Below are 22,362 nucleotides of genomic sequence, written 5' to 3' on the forward strand. Positions count from 1 at the left end.
CCAAAACACCTTTAGTATCAGTGATCCTGTGACTCAGTATATTTGTGTTTAACTTTCCATCTTCATTTGAAGGGAAAGGTGCCCTGGGATGTCTTGTTAGATTTGCACGCTTCTAGAGGTTTGCTCTCAGTGCTGGTCTTCCAACTGTCACAATTTCAGTTGTGAATGATTTTTCTGATACAGTTGAAGTCTCCCTTGGTGCTCTTGTTGTTTAAAACTTTTCCTCTTTGCTCCATTTTATTTGTCATTTTCTTTCCCTGAGATGAGAAGGAAGCAACCAATTCTTTTTCTGACAAGTGTGTGTTGAACTATGTCTCTTTAGCTACTATTCCAGTATCCCAACAAACATCTAGAAATATTACCTCAAAAAACCAAAGACTACGTTGGGAAAGATACCAGAGTTTTCCCAAAGGAGAAGGTCTGGGATTCCTGAACAGTTCTGCCCTGTCCCATTATTATACTTGGTAAACAATTCCACTTTGGTTTGATATTTGAACTGTGTCTGAAGGTACATTTTTCCACCTTTGGTGGACATGCCCAAGGATTAAGACATTCTGGGAGATGATTTATAATGAAATGAAAAAGGTATTTAAATATACCTTTCTGAAGAAACCAGAGGCCTTTCTCCTGGGCATGGTCGGCCAATTGGTGCCAAAGAACGATAGAACTTTCTTTATGTATGCAACAACAGCAGCAAGAATACTCATCGCGAAGTATTGGAAGACACAAGATTTACCCACCTGGGAAGAATGGCAGATGAAGTTGATGGACTATATGGAACTGGCGGAAATGACTGGCAGAATCCGAGACCAGGGAGAAGAGTCGGTGGAAGAAGATTGGAAAAAGTTTAAAGATTACTTACAGAAATATTGTAAAATTAATGAATGTTAGAAAAATGATGGAATGAAGTTATATGGCTTTAGCAGAAATGTTATAAGGAATTAGGTACAGACAGATTGTAAATGTATTAAAGGGAAAAAACAAGGTTAGAATATGTTAAGATAAATTACAGGACAGAAAACAGAGGAAGATGGAAAGGAATTGCTAAAACAGTTAATTGAAGTGGAATACAAAAAGTGAGGTGTGAGGAGGTCGCTGAAACAAGTGAACGAAAGTTATGATATCGAAATTAATGGATGTGTTTTTGATTGTTTTTGTTTTGTTTGGTTGATTTAATGTTTTAGGGTTTGGGTTGTGTGGTGTTTTTGTTTTTGTCTTTGTCTTTGTATTGTATTGTATTGTATTGTTTAATTCTTTTTCTTTTCTTTTGTAATTTTTAAATTGCTAATAAATATTATTATAAAAAAAAAGATATTTGAACTGTGTCACCCAAAAAAATGGGAATTCAGTCATCTCTGTTCCCTGATTTTTTGAGGACTGACCTTCCCTGCTTTTACACTGATTGGTAGCTGTGAGAAATGGCTTGGATCCTGAGAGACTCAAACAGTAGGAAGGTTGCCAAAGGGGACTTGCCGGCCTCCTGCACTCCCTGAAAGCCTCTCTGAAGAGTTGGAGAGACTCTCTTGGATAGTGTGGGATGGGGCATGCAATGAGAAAAGAGAAAATTGTCAAAATTGAGCAGAGGTCCCTTATACAGGTGACCTCCACTTGAACAAGGTGCCTCTGTCTAATTTTAGATGACTTCCTCACCAGCCCATCCTGCCATGTTTAACAGGGACCTCTGACCCTCTGAATAAGCTTTTCATAGACAGATACATAGGTATATGTACACACATACTTGGGGGATGTAGTGGAAAAGCTATGCTCCTGTTGAATTTGTTCTCTTTTGTTCAAAATACAATTGACACTCTCATCAGTTTTTTTAAAAATGCCATTTCTAGCCAAGTACTGGCTGGGGGAATCCGGTATCTGTCGTGTCACATGCACTCCTGCTTTTGCTTCCTTGTCTTTCACAATGCATCCTATATTTGCTAATTTCTCTGTTCTTCTGTTTCAGGAGTCACTTAGTTGTCGCTTGGTCTTTGTGATGATGCAGTATTGTGTGATTGCCAACTACTATTGGCTGTTGGTGGAGGGAATGTACTTGTATACGCTGCTAGCACTATCTGTTTTTTCTGAGCAGAGAATCTTTCGGCTCTACCTTTTTGTTGGCTGGGGTAAGTGAGTCTCTCCTCCCTCCCCACCCGCCACCGTTTTTAATAAAAAAGTGCATTTCTCTGCTTGAGTGCTCTAGGATAAATGGAATTGAAGCAGGAACAGGGGTAGCATTGTCTTTTGCAGTAAAAGAAGTACTAACCATTTGATCTACTTTTCTCTTTCTGCTGCTAAACTCAGATGCATCTTTAAGGCAACAACATAGCCATCATTTTTATACTTGTGTTAGGATCTTCTTCTGCTAGGCTTGGGCTTGCTACTCTACCACCCATCAGGGGTGAGGATGGTCTTCTTTTAAGAAGCATGCAAAGGGGCAGGGATGAAGCTGCTCTCAAGTGGGCCACAACGATAGCCTTTCTTGTAGAGTACATGGCATGCTCTAGCTATGCCTTTACTTTCAAAGAGAAAATAATAGGATTCTTTGTGGAAGAGAGTGCTCAGCTGAGCATTTCACAATACTCATTTCCAAGGGAGTGTATGAAGACCAGCAAACCAAATCTCTATTAACTGCACTATGATTTTGCCAACCAATTGTAGTTCAAGTGGCTTTTGCCATGAAAAGGCTATCTGCCTGGTAGTTATATACATTGCAAAATTGTGACTGGCCAGGCAAGAAATGTATCACATATATCAGGCACATTCTTAATATCTGCTTGTCAAACTATTATGAAGTCTCTGTGATAAATTATCCATTAGCCTTTGGAATTCTTGAAATGTGATTATTATAATAGTGATGCTTAGCACAGAGCTCAGTCGCAAATGCAAAACTTTGGTAATGATCTTGCTGCTTTATTTTAATGTTCCTAGCATTTGTGGTTGTTCCAGCAATGTTTGCTAAGAGCTCTGGAAACAGAAGGCAGTGCTTAAAAAACAGGACTTCCTGTGCTTCTTTCATATCTCTCCCCCCCCCCCATCCTGAACCTGATCAATAATTTCATAAAGCATCCAATTGCTTGCTACTAGATTGAATTAGGAAAAGTAAGGACAGTGTCTGCTATTTTTTCTTATTTGTATCATTCTAGCTTATACCATGTTGATTCTAGTTTATACTGTGACACCAATTTTCTGCATGGCTACTTAAATGTTTTAAATGTATTTTGACTGAATCATATGTATGAAATAATCAATACACATTGAAGATTATGTTGCACAATAAACCACATAGGCTTGTCATGTGTCCTCTTTTTCCAGGACACATCCTCTTTTTCAGGGGTAAAATTTGAGACAAATTGTATTTATTTGCTTTGAATGGCCGTCATAGCGTCCTCTTTTTTTGTTCTTCAAAATATGGTGACCCTATTATAGTGGAGGAAATGTTTATATTTACTATTGTCCTTTTTTAGAATGCTTTGGGAGGCTGGAGACTTAGAAGGTTAGATTGCATTTTAGACTTTGCAGTTATAAGTGCTTTTATTACAGAGCACCCTTTTCTTTGTGTTCTCATTTGATTTGGTTTTGAAAGTATAAATAGGGGATGTTGTTAAAGTTCTTTGGTTTATCCAACTGTGTGTCTCATGATGTTTAGATATTTTGCAACACACACAGTGTATACAAAACAAAAAACACAAATCAGTTTACCAGCATGCAAGACAACATACATAAGCAGAGCCTCCTGAAACTTGCTATTCCAGAATATAATGAGTAATGCCCACTTTTCAATAAATGTATTTCATAGAATTGTGAGTTGGAAGGGACCCTGAGGGTCATCTAGTCCAATCCTCTGCAAAGCAGGAATCTCATATAGCCATCCAACCACTGCTTAAAAACCTCCAAGGAAGGAGAATCCACCACCTCTTGTGGGAGTCTGGTCCACTGTCAAACAGCTCTTACTGTCAGAAAGTTCTTCCTGATGTTTAGTTGGAATCTCCTTTATTGTAACTTGAATCCATTGGTTCAGGTCCTAGCCACCAGAACAGGAGAAAACCAGCTTTCTCCATCTTCCATGTGACATCCCTTTATATATTTGAGGATGATTGCCACATCTCCCCTGTCTACTCTGTACCAGGCTAAACATAGTCAGTTCTCTCAACTGTTCCTCATAAAGCTTGGTTTCCAGACCCTTGATCATCTAGGTTGCCCTCCTCCCGCATTCCAGCTTGTCAATATCCTTCTTAAACTGTGGCACCTAGAACTGGACACAGTACTCAGGTTGTGGTCCGTCCAAGGCAGAATAGAGTGGTACTATTACTTTCCTTGAACATGAAACTATACCTGTGTTAGTTTGGTGTCATCTGCAAATTTCTTGAACCTTCAGTACTTCACCCCACTTGTCACTTTTTTCCAGGATGACAAGGAACCATTAGTGAGCACTCTTTGGGTTTGGCGAGTTAACCAGCCACAAATCCACCTAACAGTTACCTTGTCCAGTCTACAACCAGCATGCATCCTTTTATAGTCAGGTCGTTTAATCATAATTGCAACAGTTCATCTATGAATAACCAATCTGAGATTAAAGGAGCTGTATTGGTCCTTGCCCTACCGCCCAATTACATTCTCTGCATAACCTGGCAGCAGTGAGTAGATTAGCCACTATCTCGGAATCAGTCTTATCAAACAGATTTGTTAAAATTATAAAACAATGCTACCTTTAGGTCATGTGGTATCATGTAGATTGTCATTTAATCAAGAATAGTTAGCATAGTTGTCCAAACATTTTGTATTGTTGAGATGTCTAGAATATATGGGGGATGGGGAACCAGCATGCATTGAGTTGCAACAACAACAGCAGATTAATACAGCTTAACCTACATGGTGTCCAATACCACTGAAATTGTATTTCACAGATATGTTGCATTTTTAATGTCTAAATTGCTTTGGCAAGTTTTTGCCCTTCTGCTGGTTCACCTTGTGGTCTGAACACTCTGGCAAATGAACTTATTGGCAAAATTCAAAATTCATACAAATGATCAGTTGTAAATTATTCACCTAGCTCTACCAAATGCACAGTGATATATTGATGATGAAAATATTCTACTCTGTTGAAGCCAATAAATAAATATAAATAATAAAGAGCTCAGATAGATAGAAATGTCTAAAGCAATTCTGCCGGGGGTGTTCTAATTGCACTTTACAACCTACAAATTGTACAATTATTTAAAATCCTACAAAGCAGAGAGCTGACAAAATGTTTTACCCTTTATAAAAAAAATTGTCTGACTTTAGACATTTATCTAAATAAATGGAAATGGGGGGAATTAATAGTCTGTCCAAACCTAGACAGACCTAAAAATCCATTATGAGGAATACAGCAGAGCTCTATCTGTCTTGTTGCCTGAAATATTTCTGATTGCAGGCTCAACTTAGCAATACTTGAAGACAATGGTTGCAATGTGGGAAGGGATCCAATATGCACTCTGAGCAAATGCAGTCTAGTTCTCCTCTGAGAGCTGAGAACAGCACATTAAAATGGAGGTCTGTGTATGGGTTTAAAAGAGAGAATGTGAAATTATGCTTGTCTTCATGGGACGTTGAATCATGCCCAGTTATATATTTTTCTGTTCAGCAGTAGAGTTCTTGTGAATTTTTCTTACTATGATAGTGCTATAAAAATGTTTTCTTTCTCCAAACCTTTATTAGATATATTACAGATATAGACCATCTTAAAACATCCATATACAAAAATTTCTCTCTCTTTCCCTGAATCTAATAGCTGAACTTGATTGGCTATTTTAAAAAAATTGCATCTTTCTTATCTCTACTTATTTTGTAGATGTGGAGGTTTGCTGCAGTGGGATTAAGGAATTGTGACTTGGTTCAAGGAAACAGTAGATTTTGTTCCTCTTCTTTAGTTCTAGCACTGACTCCCAGATCAAACTTACACTCACCTCAACACCATACATTTAAATCACTCTTATATCGCTTTTAAACTCATGGCATCCCCAAAGGAATTCTCAGCACCCTTATGGACTACAGTCCTAGGATTGTTTGGGGCAAGCTATGGTTGTTAAAGTGGTATAAGACAGCTTTGAAGGCATGCCCTGAATGTGTCATGAGGCTTATTCACACATTGCAGATTTAGTAATACTGGCTTGTGTTCCAGAACACGGATACATGCATTTAATCCATATGAGAGCACAGAAAAAAACACACTCTGTGTCTTGTGTCTTGCAGCACATTTATTCACTGTGTGTATAGATACTAAGATGTGTTTAGTTGCATCACACATTGCATTGTACAAGCGGGTATAGACAAAAACTATAATGAGTACTTAATGTACTATAGTGTGAAAAGTGACTCTTGGCTAGTTTTTAATATAGAAAATCAGATTTGTTTTTACACCTTCATGTCTTCCCTCAGTTTTTAGTGAATGACTAGATAAAGAACATGCTTGGGCAGTTATAACCAGGTGAAGAGCAAGATGTTTACTTTGTTGTTTTTTAGATATTCTTGTGAATGAGTTTTGTATGTGGGAAAATGAAAAGTGACAGTGTTTTTTGCTGCTATGGCAACTACCCCAGTGGGGAAGACCTTGCACAATAGCCAGCAGGTTGATCTTAGAAGTGCAGCTCCTCTACAGTGTTGATGGATTTCTTCTGGTTTGGCTTACACGACTACTGGTGCTAATCAGAACTACCTGAGTAATTTATTATGTCCTAGGTCTCCCTTTCTGTTATCTCCCCTAGCTTGTTAACTAATGCAAATTACTTTCTGAATGAATTGCTTAAACAAGCAGCAATCCATACGTCACTTCGAAAGGTTTTATTGCTCATTGCCTAATCATTATGGCTTGTAATCATAACTTTGTGCTTAAGTTGTGCACTTTTGTTCACTCTCCAGATAATGCAGAGCACTGATGTGCCATCCTATTAAATTTTAGGGATAAGAGTGGCAGGAAATTATGTTGTCTTAACCTTCCATTATTTCTCAGATTCTTAAATAGAGGCGACTTCCAGGTTATGCAAAGGATAGTAGGATGGAATTGAATGAAATATTTTTCTTATGCCTCTTAGAGACACTTTCTCAGTGTTCATTATTATCCAAGTGCTCCATGCTTTCCCTCTTATTCCCTCTTATTGCCCTATTCTGTAGTTTAAATAGAATGCTTCTGCATGGGCAGTCATTGACATATTCCTGACTGGGTCATGCAGGTAACTTCCAGAATTATTGCATGAACAAATGACAAATCAGTTGAGAAAATTGCTGGATAAAGTTACATGGGCAATCTATTATGGTGTAACTGTTATTGTTCTTTATTAAATTTGTATACTGTTCTATACCCATAGAGCTTAGGGCGGTATACAACACAAACTCTTACACATCTATACTTCATTCCATTCAGTAAGGCTTGACCAGGAAATATCTTGAACATAAATCATGGTTTCAAAATAATTAGCATTTCAGCTAATGTTAGGTAAAGTTCTGGAGTTCTATATGTAATCAGATTTAATTTTTATTAGTTCAAATAGCATTCTGTAATTTTGCTTATGGTGAATTTGGATTTTTTGGCATCTTGAGGTTAGGATTCTACCTTTGGACCTATTGAGGAAAATTGGTGAAATAGCATATTTCTGAATAATAACTTTGTTTAGGGCTACTTAACTGAGACATCTTCATTAATATTTTCCTAGAGTACACACACGCTCTGTCCTTCTGTAGCTATGGAGGTAAATGTAACAGAGCACTATTCCCAGTGTTCTCCTGCAAAGTACTAGTGGTGAGTATTCTACAACTATGAAGTCTAAAGAAATGAGATGAAAAGAGGAGTCTTAAGCCCAGAACAGAGACTACAATTTAATTTTGATTCAAAACACATTTGAAATAGTTTCCCACAAGGAGAGAAAAGGCATACTCAGTGACTGTCCTTTTTCTGGTGCCTGTGAAAACCTGGACTGCTAAACAGCAAACTGTTTTTAAAGATACTTCAGCTAAATGTTAATAAACAGTTGGTGGATGGGCATTAGCTTTTATGTGCATATTTACTGGGCTATGTTGCATAAATGCCAGTTTGGATATGAGCCCCCCCCCCTTTTTTTTTGCTTTTTTTGCTTTCAGCATAAATTAAAGTCTATGGGTTTTAAGAAAAACATACTTCAAAATTCTTTATATCACTTCTGGATTGTAAGAGTACATGTTTCCATTCACAAAGCTAGAGGGTTAGTGAGTTTTCTAGCTAACAAAGGTGTGTAATGAATTAAGCAGAATGGAAATTGTGGGGGAACTGTTTGTTGCATCTCCCTTTGCTGGATTGTTTTCTTATTCCATTCTTCCTTAAGACAGTGCTCACTTTTAAAAATGGACAAAAATGCACTGCACAATACAAAAGGCAATGAGGATAGGGAAGGATGAGGAAAACAAGCAAATTCAGGTACAACTACTGTGAATATTAACTCATCGTTAATTAATACTCACAATTTGGTTGAAGTATCTTTACAAGCAATCTCTTTTCATCTATTTTACTCCATTATTCCTGTTTTCATAGATATAGTGACAGCATCAAGGCAGTGTCATATATAGAGTACAAAGAAACATATTCTGGAACTACTGCCCTCCAAGAATTTCACTGTGATGCTGAAGAACTGTATATATTTAATTACATTTGTATGGTTACCCAGTAAACATACATTCTCTCAGCAACTCACACAAATTAAAAGAATAAAATATTTAAAATATTATACAAAACAATAAAAGCAGCGGCTACAAAAAAAATCTAACTTCATAGTTTTGTATGAATACAACTCAGATTGCACACATGGTATCTCTGTGATCAGTTATATACAACACCAATGGAAATGCCATTGGCCTTTGACCCTTTCGTTCCTGCAAACTTATGTTTGACCTTGATTACCTTGGTCACTTATCTTGGTGCCACTGGCTGATCTGTGTTGTCCCTTTACTTGGGCTGGATCTATACACATAAAAAACCACCATGGCGAAACACATTATAAAAGCTCTTAATAGAAAATCCCATTGGCGATGGATCACAGTTCTATAGCTCCAGCTGCTGTTGCATGTTTATAATGCAGTTATAGTGATATAATTGATGAGTGTAGCTGAGTCCCTAAGTACTTAGTTGCCTGTTTTTCATATGTCATACTCATTTTTAATTTCTATTTGCAGTTTATTTTAGCTTTTATAATTCTTTCTTTCCTTTTCTTCAAACTGTTGTTGTTGTTGTTTAGTCGTTTAGTCATGTCCGACTCTTCATGACCCCATGGACCAGAGCAGCCAGGCACTCCTGTCTTCTACTGCCTCCCGCATTTTGGTCAAATTCATGCTGGTAGCTTTTAGATAACTGTCCAACAATCTCGTCCTCTGCCGTCCCCTTCTCCTTGTGCCCTCCATCTTTCCCAACATCAGGGTCTTTTCCAGGGAGTCTTCTCTTCTCATGAGATGGCCAAAGTATTGCAGCCTCAGCTTCAGGATCTGTCCTTCCAGTGAGCACTCAGGGCTGATTTCCTTAAGAATGGTTATTATAAAATAACCATTACAGTACCATAATTTCTTAGCTGCACTCCCACCCCTCAGGTTCATTCTTTAAAGATAATGTTACATTGCTATCATATAAATCGCAGCTACTAGGAAGCTGTCTTTGGCTACTGATAATTTTCATTATAAGATTCTGAGACCTCTCAGCTGACCTGTACCAGCTAGCCATCACTTTAAGCAAAGTGTAGGCAAAGAAAGAAAGACTGTGGCTACCTGCATACAGAATGAAACTTGACTTGGAGAACCAGATGACGCTTTACTGTAGCACAACATAGAACAGTTCATCTGCAAAGAGTTCTCAAAGAATCTCTCTCTCACCAGGCAACAGAGCAGTAGATGAAACTTGGTGTTAATAAGTGCAAATTAATACACATTAAAGCAAATACGTTCAATGCCACACATACACTGATGTGTTCTGAATGCCTGAAACTACTGAGAAAAAGGCACCATGGCTATTGTAGAAACCTCATTGAAACCATTAGCACAGTGTGTGTCTGCAATGAAATGAAATAGGCAAACATAATGTTAGGAATTAGTAGCAAGGTTGAAAATAGTACTATGATTATGGAAATCTATCGTATGTGTGCTTCTAAGATAGGGGTAGACAAGCAGAGATTTTTATCCATTAAAGGGGATGCAGTTTTCCCCCTTCAATTTTAACACTGTGCTAAACCCCTTTAGTCTCTCTCTGATTCATTTTGTGTTTCCAAGTGTACTTTTAACAATGCAGACAGTTTTTTTCTAGCCTGTGACAGCCACCAGCTGCCTGGTTATCCTCTGAGTATATGTATCCATTGTTAAATTGTCTAACTTTATCACTTTTCAATCAATATGGATTATTGGAACTACTCTTTTTTGATCTGTCAACATTTCCAATTAAATTGTCCCTTTAAGATCTTTCATAAACAACTCCTGACAACGCAGCTGTGTTTGGACCTAATTGTTTTAATTTCCACTTTTTTCAGACCCTTGGAAAGCTTTCAGTCACAATACTATTTTCAACCTTAATGCTGAATTTATTGCATTGGTCCATATTGTCTCAGAATATATTTTTTGAAATAAACTTCTCAATTTTTCCAATATATATGATCTCTTCCAGAATCTCATTGTTCAAAAAAATGTATTTGGCAGGCAAAATAATATAAGGGAATATTACAGTGTCAGGGAAACATAAACCTCCTGCTTTAGAGAATCTAATAAGAATAGTTTTTGTTTTCCTTGGTTGCTTTTCGTGCCATACGAAATCCAAAACCTTTTCACTGTTCCCTAGCTTTAACTTGTAGGTAAATTCTAGAATAGAAACATCAACTGTAGCACAATTCTGCCCATCCACTTCATTGTATTCATTTCATTAATTACAATTTTTATAATGTATCAGAGATCTCTTTGTAACTGTGAATCTGATCCCAGTTGTTTTAACTAACAGAATTATAAAAATCAAAATTAACACCACATCAGGCAGTTAGTTATAAGATATATGTAATTTAAGTGAGCTAGTTTAGATGCAATGCTAAACTATTGTTTGGTGTTACAAGAGCAAATGTTGGTGAGCTTTGGACTATGTGGGGGAAAGGTTTTTTAAAAATTGAGTACCTTCTGTAGCATTTTTTACATCCAGCTAAAGAGGCAGAAAGGAACATGCCATTCAAAAAGGGGAAATGAAATGAAAGGATGAGAAAATTAAGATTCCTTCCCCTCTTTGAGGTATATTTATTCTCTCTGTTGTCCCTTACTGGTGACAAGGAGCTATTATAGCAAGTTGGCAACCACAATAGAATCTGACTAGGAAGGAGCCAAGAGGGCCTTGTGTCATAGGAGAGGAATTATGGGAGATGGGCTCTTTCTATTAGTCTATTATCACTCTATTCTTCTTATAAGAAACTTGTCAAATAGAATATTAACATCTTTATTAGGACATACTACACTGTTCTTCACTAGTTACCAGTTCTTTAGTAGGGAACCAAGTTTTCTTATATGTGTTGCTGCTTTTTGAATTATCCCTTTTTACAAGGGCTACTAGAGAATAGTCCCGGCTATTTTTCCATCTGATGTCAGATGTTAGCAAGTAAACTGTGTTTTGGAAAGGATTTGAGTCTACTATGTTTCCTACTAAAGAATCATTCTTTCTTCAGTTGTGGCTCCAGTTTTCATTGCCTTTGGCTTTCTCCTATATGAATAGGGGCAGAAGTTGTTGTTGTTGTTTAGTCATGTCCGGCTCTTCGTGACCCCATGGACCAGAGTACGCCAGGCACTTCAGTCTTCCACTGCCTCCCGCAATTTGGTCAGACTCATGTTTGTAGCTTCGAGAACACTGTCCAACTATCTCATCCTCTGTCATCCCCTTCTCCTTGTGCCCTCAATCTTTCCCAACATCAGGGTCTTTTCCAGGGAGTCTTCTCTTCTCATGAGGTGGCCAAAGTATTGGAGCCTCAGCTTCACTATCTGTCCTTCCAGTGAGCACTTAGGGCTAATTAAGAATGGATGCATTTGATCTTCTTGCAGTCCATGGGACTCTCAAGAGTCTCCTCCAGCACCATAATTCAAAAGCATCAATTCTTCGGCGATGAGCCTTCTTTATGGTCCAGCTCTCACTTCCATACATCACTACAGGGGCAGAGGTTAGCATTATGTATTCCACAGATGGATTAAAACACTGCCAGGCTGCATTCACAGGGTGGTTTATTCCATTTCCCCAACATTTCTCTCAGTGTTGATTTCCATGTCATATCTGAGCTTTCACAAGATGTAAAAACAACTTCTAGAAAAATAGTGGAATATAGCACAAGTTTAGGATTCATTTCTGTGTTACTTGCAAACTTTTCCTGGAAACAAACAATATGGAAATGAGCACTAAAATTGTGCTGTATTCCACTATATTTCTGGAAGTAACTTGTATGTCGTCTGAAAGCTCAGATATGATGCAGAAATTAACAGTTAGGGGAATGCTGGGGAACTGGAATAAACTGCTGTCTGAATGCAGCCTCAGTGTGAGCTGAAGAGAAACTAGGAAATATAGATCTGTTCTTAACTTAATATGATGTTTTCCCTGTTACTTGACATATCTCTAAGCCTGAAGCATCACCATTCTGAAGCTGTATATCCTTCAAATGCTGCTCTCCGCTCCCTACAAAATACTTGACAGAGTTCAGTTCCATAAATGTAGCAAACAATCAACCAGTTTTGACAGAGTATTGTTAACCTTTTTACGACTATAGGTTTGCTTATGAAAGCACGGAAAGTAGTTGTCGCCTAGCAACCATCTGAAACTCAGTGCAGAAACAGAGCATTCAAATTTCAGGAAAATATTAAGGACCAAAAGGGCTTGAAATTAAGATTTCATTAATTAGTCTGTTGCAAAACTTGGAATATAGTAGATGTTTGTGTAGACCAAAGTTGCATATTTAGCTCCACTTACCTGGGAGTAACACTCACTTGAATTCAGTAGGACTTTAATCAGATTATGTTATAACAAGGAATTCTGCAGCTGCAGGCTATGGTACCTTGTCAGAGATCTGTGATAAAAGTTTATCTAATTAAAACAGAAAAATTAACATCAGTGCACACAAAGCAAGCAGGTGTTCATTTCCTAAAGTAGTGGTCCTATCTCTGGCATTCTTCTGAGAATGGCTTCTGAAAGGCTTTCTTTTGGAAATTTGATACAGAAAACGGACTATTTCAGTTCTTTTTATATCTCTCTTCACTAAGTTGACTCCTTGCCCTTCTATAATATAATTAGTTCAAACAGAACTAATTTAAAGCTGTAACTGCAGCTGTGCAAATTAGCAGCTGCTTTAACAGCAGAATTCATTGCAAACTATCCTTTGGAGTGCTTTATTTCAGGCTGGCAGGAGAATGGTAGCAGCTACTCTCAGACTCTAAATAGACATAGTGAAGGTATTGCTGTAGAGCTGTCTTGTGCACGCCATCCTATTTAAGATGTAAAAACTACCTTTTCCTGTTGAATCTAGGTGGCAGTAGCAGGAGATGCTGGAATCTGCTTAATGGCTGATTAAGTAGTGGTAGTTTCAATATGCATTAACTTCCAAAGGTCAGTCAGAGGGCTCAATCTAGGCTGAAGCAGGCAGTAACCCAAGACTAAGACAAGACAATCTGACTGCAAAATCTATTTTCAGGGAAGCCTTAGGGAGTTTTAAAATCAAATTACATGAGCGGTAACAACTTTTTTGACTTTGCTATAAATCACAAGTGCCAATACAAATTGCATTGAGAACATATTGCGTATAATTAGTTTTAGAAGGATTAAACGGCCTGAGGCAGTCGATTTTGGATTGTGAAGCAGGAGTTTGGGAAAACAAAACATACCTGTTCTCCTGTTGGGGAGCCTGCAACACATTTTAATACTATGAAAAACTTAGTCCTGAATGAAGAAGATTCTAGTTGCATTGGGAATATGCAGCTGCCATCTCTTTGCGGGGATAGTATTTCACTTACCCCATTTCTAAGCTGTGAAAAGTTCCAGGAATAATTTTACAGGTTTAAGTTTTCTTTGCATAAGAGAGTGGTGGAAGCATATGATATCTTTTGCATAATTCTAAGTGAAACAAACCCTTCTGAGGAGCACACGTTTGGGTCTTTAGCTAACCGGGAGAAGGAAGCTGCTTGTTCTGTTGTTGTTGTTGTTGTTGTTATTCTTCTTGTTGCTCCTGATGCAGGTGGGGAGGGGGGGTTAGATAAAAAAGATGGAAGAGGGCACATCTTTATGATTATTTTTTTCCCCCTTCATATTTTTCCGTGTGGTACTACTGCCAGCCAGAGTAGATAATACTGGACTTATGTTATATGTTGTTTATTTATAATATCTCTTACCTGCACTTCATTTTCAAGGCACTGCCAGAGCAGGTTACATTAAAATCAATACTAAATACATATTAAAACAGGATGCCCAAACAACGTACATAAATCAATGAGATAAGCAATTCAGCAGACTTCTGTAAAGGCCTAGATGAATAAGAGTGTCTTTAGCTGGCACTGAAAACTCAATAGATTTGGTGCCAGCTGTACCTGAGAGGAGAAAGGATTCCATTATTGGGACACTGATCCCCCAAAGGCTTCATCTCACAAGAAGGATAGCTGGATGAATAGTCTATAGCTTACCATGAGGCGACTGCATGTAGTGCTAGAGGTCTCAGGCTTAGAGCTGCCATCCTTGAACCTGAGCATTTTTTAGCTATATGGACAGAGGAGTGTAGAATTCAAAACACTCATTTTTCTCTGCTATTCTTTCATTGGGAATGGAAAACTATGATTCAGGTAGGTACAATTGTACTTCTTGCTTTTAACTTGCAGGTGGATATACTTGGATGCACCTAGGGAGTCTCCTGAGTATATAGAAATCACTGCTTTGTTTTTCAGTGCTTCGCTTCAAAACTGCTAGGCACCTGAGTTCTGGCTATGGCAAACACGGCAGTTTGGTAGCAAAAGCCACCCGGTCAGCAAGCACATCCCTGCAGTGCGCAACCTGACCACCTTGTCTCATCCTTTCTACCTTTATATACCCAAGGGATTTATTGCCCAGTACTGGCAGTAAAACATGCGTGCATACACCTGACCAGATTTATAACTTCTAATTAGATGTTGGTAACTTTGTGTACAGTATATCAGTGCAAAGCACAGGCTGTCAGCTCATAGGTATGCAAATTGCTTTCAGATCTCAGGGTTGTGTTTTAAACTACTGACAAGAACAGAATCGTTCAAATTTAGCAGCAGCAACTGTTTTTGTCTGGTTTGTACGTATTAAAATACATCGCTTGTTTCAAAAACCAGGTAACCCAATAAAATATGACGGTCTTTCTGAGGCATCCAGGCCCTCTGCAAATCACAGGGGCTATTGCTCCGCTCAGCTATTTGTTTGCTCTAAAGAAATAAAGCCTGTTTTCTTCGAGCATTCATATCTCATCTAACCAGTGTTAAGGTTTGAGGCTTTTATTAATACAATTTACCTTCTTCGCTTTGCAAGAAATTAAACATTCAAAGTAATTAAATAGGTTTCATTAGATTAAAGGAAACACCTGGGTTTGGAAATGATCTGTGGTGAGACACCCAGTGAGTATCTTCAATATTGCAGCTGGACTGTTCTTCCTCATCTGTCTTGGTAAACAGATGTTGGGTGTCTGTTAAACAACTTCAAGGATGGCACTTCACTGGTCTCACTGGCCCTCATCATCTTGTCCAATCTACTACTGTTCTTGTTTTAATTTATTTTTTTTAAAAAATGACTCCAGAAGTGAAGATAGCTTCTAGCAATCTGTCCCATTTATCTGGGCTTCAGGCTATCTAATGAAACTGCCACGATGTATTAATATTAGCATTGGCATTCCATAGTTCTATTGAATAAATTTCAGATTAAATTCAGTACTTCCACCTTATGGATTTTGTAATGTGAAAACTTCTTCAGGAAAGGGTGTTTGTGTTTAATTCATTTAAGTATAATGGGCTCAACTTACTGTCTCCAACCTCTTCTTGACTAAAGTTGTTCTGCGTTATATAAAAAACTTTGTGTCGCCTTCCTGTTTCCTTTTTCTTGTTTCTCATTTTCTGTGCATATCTTGTTCCCTCTTTTTTCCAGGTGTGCCAATGCTGTTTGTTATCCCCTGGGGGATTGTCAAGTACCTTTATGAAGATGTGGGGTTGGTTCAGTTCTGATTCATAGCTGATCGCTTTTGAGGGTTGTGTTTGCTGTGGGGTGGGAGAGGTGCCCATTTTCCTTTGGCTTGATTGCTTTGACAGTGGCTGTTCCATTGACTGACATCTTATCCATTTGCTCATGTTGCAGCCTGGCTAGAGCAGATCATGTTTTATGCTAGAGAAGCATCTCATTAAGAAAAAAGAAGAGTTCTGATGACATTTTGGCAAAAATAAATAAATAAGCACAAGCTTTTGCTGGCCAACCATTTTCAGCATCATTAAATACGTGTGTCTTTGGAAAGGTATTCTATTCTATATCCTGGCCCCTTCCTCTCGCTGCCCCTAATAACTCACCACACTGGTCAGAATGTCTCGAAACTTCAATTTCCAGTAGTGGCCGTTATGGACAAGCATAATCTGTTAACCAATCTTGATTCTGAAGTTAATCTCCATGATGGGGAAAGTGTGTATCCTATAACGGTGTGGCTGTAGAGGGAAAAGGTTGTGTTTTTACTCAAGGTTACATGAGCTGGGGATCTTATATTTCCAATGGATCATTTTCAGGCACCAGAAGGAAAACACTTTTGTCACAAGATGCGGTGATGCCTACTTGCTTAGATTACTCTAATACAGAATAAGACTTTACCAGTGGCTGCTCGTTATGATGCCCATATACAAAAGTGTTTTCCTTGTGATGCTTGAAAATGATCCATTTTTTTAAATTATAATTTTACTGGTGTTAGCCGCCCTGAGCCCGGCTCTGGCCGGGGAGGGCGGGCTATAAATAAAAATGTATTATTGTATTATTATTATACTGCCTCCAAGATTAGAGGCAGCGTACTTCTGAATACCAGCTGTCCTGCCTATACAGTTTTCCCATAAGCAGCTTTCTGGCCACTGTGGGAAATAGGAAACTGGGCTAGATAGTTCTATTCGTCTGATCCAGCAGGGCTCTACTTACTATCTTATGTTCAGTGATACTGCCAGTAATATATTCTGCCCAGAGGCTGGCAAAAATTTCCAACTGTGTGTGTTATGTCTCTAAACAACATTCCTCTGATGAAAATATGTTATTCTCAATATGTGTCTGATTTCCTATTTGCCTTTACTTGAGTTATTCAGACTTGTTTATAAATACACACCCCTATTTTCTGTGTGGATGGCCTCTTGTTACATCAAACTATATCACACAAAAGAAATAAAAAGACATTACCATGTACTTCTTGTTCTTTTACCTTTTACTGTTCAAATTTGAGCAAAAATAACATAGCTTCAAAAAACATAATTTAGCATTCAGTTCCTCATCAGGTTATGCATGCCTTAATAAACCTCTTCATCAAACACATGCAGCTGGGCAACAGGGATTGCAGTAGGGCAGCCTGGCCTGATTGTTCCTGCCACAGTGGCAATCACACTGTTTGTGATAGTGAGGTGATATTCTCATTCAGCACCAGCAGCCCACTAATCATGCTGGAACAACAAATGCAGCAGGTATTACTACTTGTAATCCTCTTTCAAATGTCACTCAGTGAATGTTAAGAGTGGAAGGCTGTGCCAACCAACATAAAAGTGGTTGTGGTCGTTTGCACACCCGCAACATGCCTACCTAGAAGTGACGTGGGCGGGGGCAGAGCTTGCCACCATGATGCCCACTTCCCGACACGTTCTTCTAGAGTGCCAAGAAAAAGCCTGAACGTGTGAAAATAACAGTTTTTTTAAAAATCTACTACTTTCTCTCTTCTGTAACTGGTGGTGGTGTTCCAATGCTTTGGGCTCCCAGTTCTGTGTTAGGAGAATTTACTCAGTGGGTGGGTGAATTAGCTACTGAGTGCTCCCCTTTTGTGCTATTTGTCCTTCCATCATTATTTCCTCTTCCTCCTCAGTTCTGTTTCTTTCCCTCTTGTGCTCAGGGTTCATAAATGTGGGGGGAAGTAATGGTTCTTTATGCTATGCATCTTAATACATACACTGCATCCCCCAGTTGTCACATACACCTGACATGCTGCTGAGCTGCTTACAACCCTTTCATCTAACCTACCTAGTCATAGGGCAGGGACATTGCCCTCCGGGGTAGTTTGTTAAATGGAGCCATGTATTAATGTTCATGACTTGGGTACAAAATGTTGTTCTGGCACAAGGAGCAGCCCCAGTCTTGGAATGGTTGGTAGCGTGCTGATCCAGGCTACTTCCTCCCATAATCCCCTGCCACAATCACCCTTTCATGGCTGCCTGCCGCTTATTCACAGTCCATTTACATACCACATTATCTGCAGAGCTGTGCTTAAAAAAACAACAGTCTAAGCATAATAACAATGATACATAGCTTAAATACAATAATAACAGCAATTATTTAAAGACGTACAGTATCAAAGAAAATTAAGTGGGCATAAACCAAAGGGAGGCAGGTGGCGCTGTGGGTTAAACCACTGGGCTTGCTGATCAGGAGGTTGGCGGTTCGAATCCCCGCAATGTGGTGAGCTCCCATTGCTCGGTCCCTGCTCCTACCAACCTAGCAGTTCGAAAGCACGCCAAAAAGTGCAAGTAGATAAATAGGTACCACTCCGGCGGGAAGGTAAACGGCGTTTCCGTGAACAGCTCTGGTTTCACCAGAAGCAGCTTAGTCATGCTATCCACATGACCCGGAAAAACTCTGCGGACAAACGTCGGCTCCCTCGGCCAGTAAAGCGCGATGAGCGCCGCAACCCCAGAGTCGTTCACGAATGGACTTAACTGTCAGGGGTCCTTTACCTTTTATAGACCTTACCAACAGGACAATTAATGTAGTGTAACCCCTAAACTAATGGCAGTAATAACTAGCAATTCCTCCAACTCTTATTCCTAGACTCAAAGGTCAAAAGTCCCCATAGAGTTTTGAGCACATAGAGTTTTGAGCTGGGTGCCATGCCATCTGAGGGAGGGTGTGTTCAACTAACACAGAGTGTACCCTTCTTCTCAGCCTACTCCCCCACTTTTAAAGCACACCAGACAAGATGTTAATTACTCTGAGAGAGTTCTTATGGATGTGAATTGTACACCTGGCTCATAAGTCATGTAACACTTTTGTGTGTGTCAAATTGCCTGTCAAAAATATTCCTAGCATTTTCTGAAGTTCTAGTCTAAAGCCAGATCAAACTAAGTAAGAACTTGACTAGGACCATTTTTGTTCTGATGATCAGTATAGGTAAGGTAAAGGTAAAGGCACCCCTGCCCGTACGCGCCAGTCATGTCCGACTCTAGGGTTGTGTGCCCATCTCACTTAAGAGGCCGGGGGCCAGTGCTGTCCGGAGACACTACCGGGTCACATGGCTAGCGTGACAAGCTGCATCTGGCGAGCCAGCACAGCACTCAGAAACGCCGTTTACCTTCCTGCTAGTAAGCGGTCCCTATTTATCTACTTGCACCCGGGGGTGCTTTTGAACTGCTAGGTTGGCAGGCGCTGGGACCAAGCAACAGGAGCGCACCCCGTGGCGGGGATTCGAACCGCCGGCCTGATGATCAGCAAGTCCTAGGCGCTGAGGTTTTACCCACAGCGCCACCCGCGTCCCTGATGATCAGTATACAGTACCTTAAAAAACCAGACATCTTCCAATCCCTGCTACTAAGCATGCTGCAAACTCAGTAGTTTTTTTCACAATGTAAAAATGTGTCAGGAAATGTTCATGTTGAATTGCTTGCTTTTTGTATTACTCAAAGCTGGCTTATGATTTCTATTAAACAAAACCCACTGTCTGATGCATTCAGCAGGCCCTAATGGGCAATTTGGGTAAATTAAAACTTGTATAAATATTTCTAAAATGGTATAATAACTAACCTTGTGCCTTTTCTTCTCTATAAAGTGCAAGGTTTCTGTGCTTTAGGCTCAACACTTACCCTTTGTCTCTGTGATGCTACAGTAGATGTGCAGCAGATTGTAAATTGCATTTGTGACTGGAATAACTCCTTGCTTAGGAGGGATATTAAGAAATTTATAATGTCCAGACCACAGTGGTTCAAAGCAACTGACAGTTCTAAGTGTGTACGGTACTGAAAATCAATAATTTTAAACAGTAAAGACAGAGAACCCCATCATAAGTGGGCAGCTCTTTTACATAAATGGTACAAGTTAGCTTTTATAAAACAGGTTGTTAGAAAGAGTGGAATTTTTATTTAGTTGCAATTCAGTGGATGAGTCTTGTTTACCAAGCAAGGCCAAATGTAAATAAAATTGGAAAGGAATCCTCTCCTGTTTTTGTTTGTGTGTTTGTTTTTTGCCTCCTTGTGGTAATATGTTGGCTGCTCACTTGCCTCAGTTGTTAGTCAGTCTTGCAAAACTTATTTCTGTTGTATGGTGCCCTTTGGCTGCTGCTTAGGTACTGTGGTAAAGACTGATCACATTGAACCATTATGATGATCTATTTTGGGCCTGAATTTAAAAAAAACAAAAAAAGGGAGACTACATTTCCATGCCGTAGTTGGGGGCCACATGCAAGATACCCAATTCAGAATGTGCGTACTGTCTTAGCTTTCTGCAGTACTGGCATAACATCATAAACCACCAAATTCTGGTGTAGCAATTTCATTCTTAAGCCCTTGTTTACTCATGCATGCAGTTATGAAATATATTTGAAATTCTGCTTGCTAAGGGCCATCTGGCCCAGGAATGTTTGCACTGCTTGTGCTGAACAGTGAGCAGTCCTCAGAATGATGGCAGAGTCCAGTGTGGAATTTAGGAATTGCAGACTTAGATGCTCTTGTTCAGCCTCTTATTTTCACTCTGATCTGCTGTGGATTTGCAGCACTTGAGGATTAGAAAAGATGAATGAATGTATTTGATCCCAAATATTTCCCAGCACACACACACACACACTTAAGGTATACCCCATGGCATGTACAGAAATGTAATTTGATCTTCAATAAAGACTCCACTTATATGGTAAACCTGTGTCTGCAGGGTCTCCTTTCAGGCTGCAAGTGGAAATTTTGCATAACTGAATGTTCCTCTATATAGGAAATTCCCTGTACATAGAAAACATAACTAGGCTAAGAAACCCTTTCCCTGATGTTTTCCACGAAGAGAAAATTTTCTGAATGGAATAAGATTTAGTTGTTACCCGCAGGGAAGTGGTACAGCCCAGACAAAAGCTTACCACCTCAATGAGAATCTGGCCTCTCTGACAAAGAAATATATAAACAAAGAAGACACCTGAAGGCAGCCCTATACAGGGAGGTTTTTAATGTTTGAGGTTTTCTGTGTTTCAATATTTTATTGGAAGCTGCCCAGAGTGGCTGGAACAACCCAGTCAGATGGGCATCTGCTAACAACAACAACAACAACAACAACAACAATAACAACAGCAGAGTTGGCATCGTTGAACATATGAGTCTTTTCCAGAGTGAATGTGATCTAGTGAAATTCTAAATACTACTCTGAGAAGTGGTAACTGTGCTCTGCTGTCTTTGACTCCTCAACTTAGATTTAGATCTTACTGAAGCATTTATAATGGATGCTGATGATTGCATTAAGCTTTGGGATTTAATAACATAGGCTTGGGAATGTACAAAGGAACTAGGCAGTGTGTGCAGATAAGTTACTTACATTTTCCTACCACTTTTTGTTTTTCTGGCATTTTAATTTTACTGTAATGATGTTTTGATTGCACATTGGTATACATTTAAAAGCAGTTAAAGCTGTGGTGTGCTGTAAGAAGCCAATTAATGCATAAAGAAGTCAAACAGAATTTAATGCCCAGCACCATTACTCAACCTATATCATTATACCAGAAAACATTTAAATTTGTTCTAACGCTATTCAGAGGAAAGCAAACCTTTTCCCCAGCACACTTATTCTCCAGCAATAATTCTTAAGTCGGACCAAATAATATGCCATAAAGCTGTTCCTTGGTCACATGTATCCTTGAAGTAACTTTCCTGCGACCAGGTCCTTCCTCAGAGAACTACTGGTAATAATATCATAAACATACTTTTCCTATGCTTTAGTAGCCATGTTCACACATTACAGAAACCCATAAACCATGGCTTGCTGTGAACTAGTACCACGCTAATGCAGGTGAATAAACTGCTCCTGTTTTGATGCTGCCTTTCTTGAGTGGTGGGCAACAACCTTGGTTTACCATGTTGTCTAAAGGAGCAGTTGTGGTTCATTTCTCCCAAACAAACCCTGAATGGTAAGCCAAGAAA

The 22,362-nt window shown here is 39.0% G+C and overlaps 1 protein-coding gene across 2 annotated transcripts in view; it reads left to right on the forward strand.

Moving 5' to 3' along the window:
* The window catches only part of GLP1R (glucagon like peptide 1 receptor), a 118,862-nt gene that overhangs the window by 76,765 nt on the left and 19,735 nt on the right, over positions 1–22,362 (forward strand). For both annotated transcript variants that reach the window (XM_081854190.1, XM_081854191.1), the window contains 2 exons: positions 1,958–2,117; positions 16,127–16,187. In XM_081854190.1, coding sequence (XP_081710316.1) covers positions 1,958–2,117; positions 16,127–16,187 — 221 coding nt within the window. The remainder of the gene's footprint in view (positions 1–1,957; positions 2,118–16,126; positions 16,188–22,362) is intronic.

The sequence above is a fragment of the Podarcis erhardii genome (genome assembly GCF_964252035.2).
Source record: "Podarcis erhardii genome assembly, chromosome: 3".
In the NCBI taxonomy this organism is placed as follows: domain Eukaryota; kingdom Metazoa; phylum Chordata; class Lepidosauria; order Squamata; family Lacertidae; genus Podarcis; species Podarcis erhardii.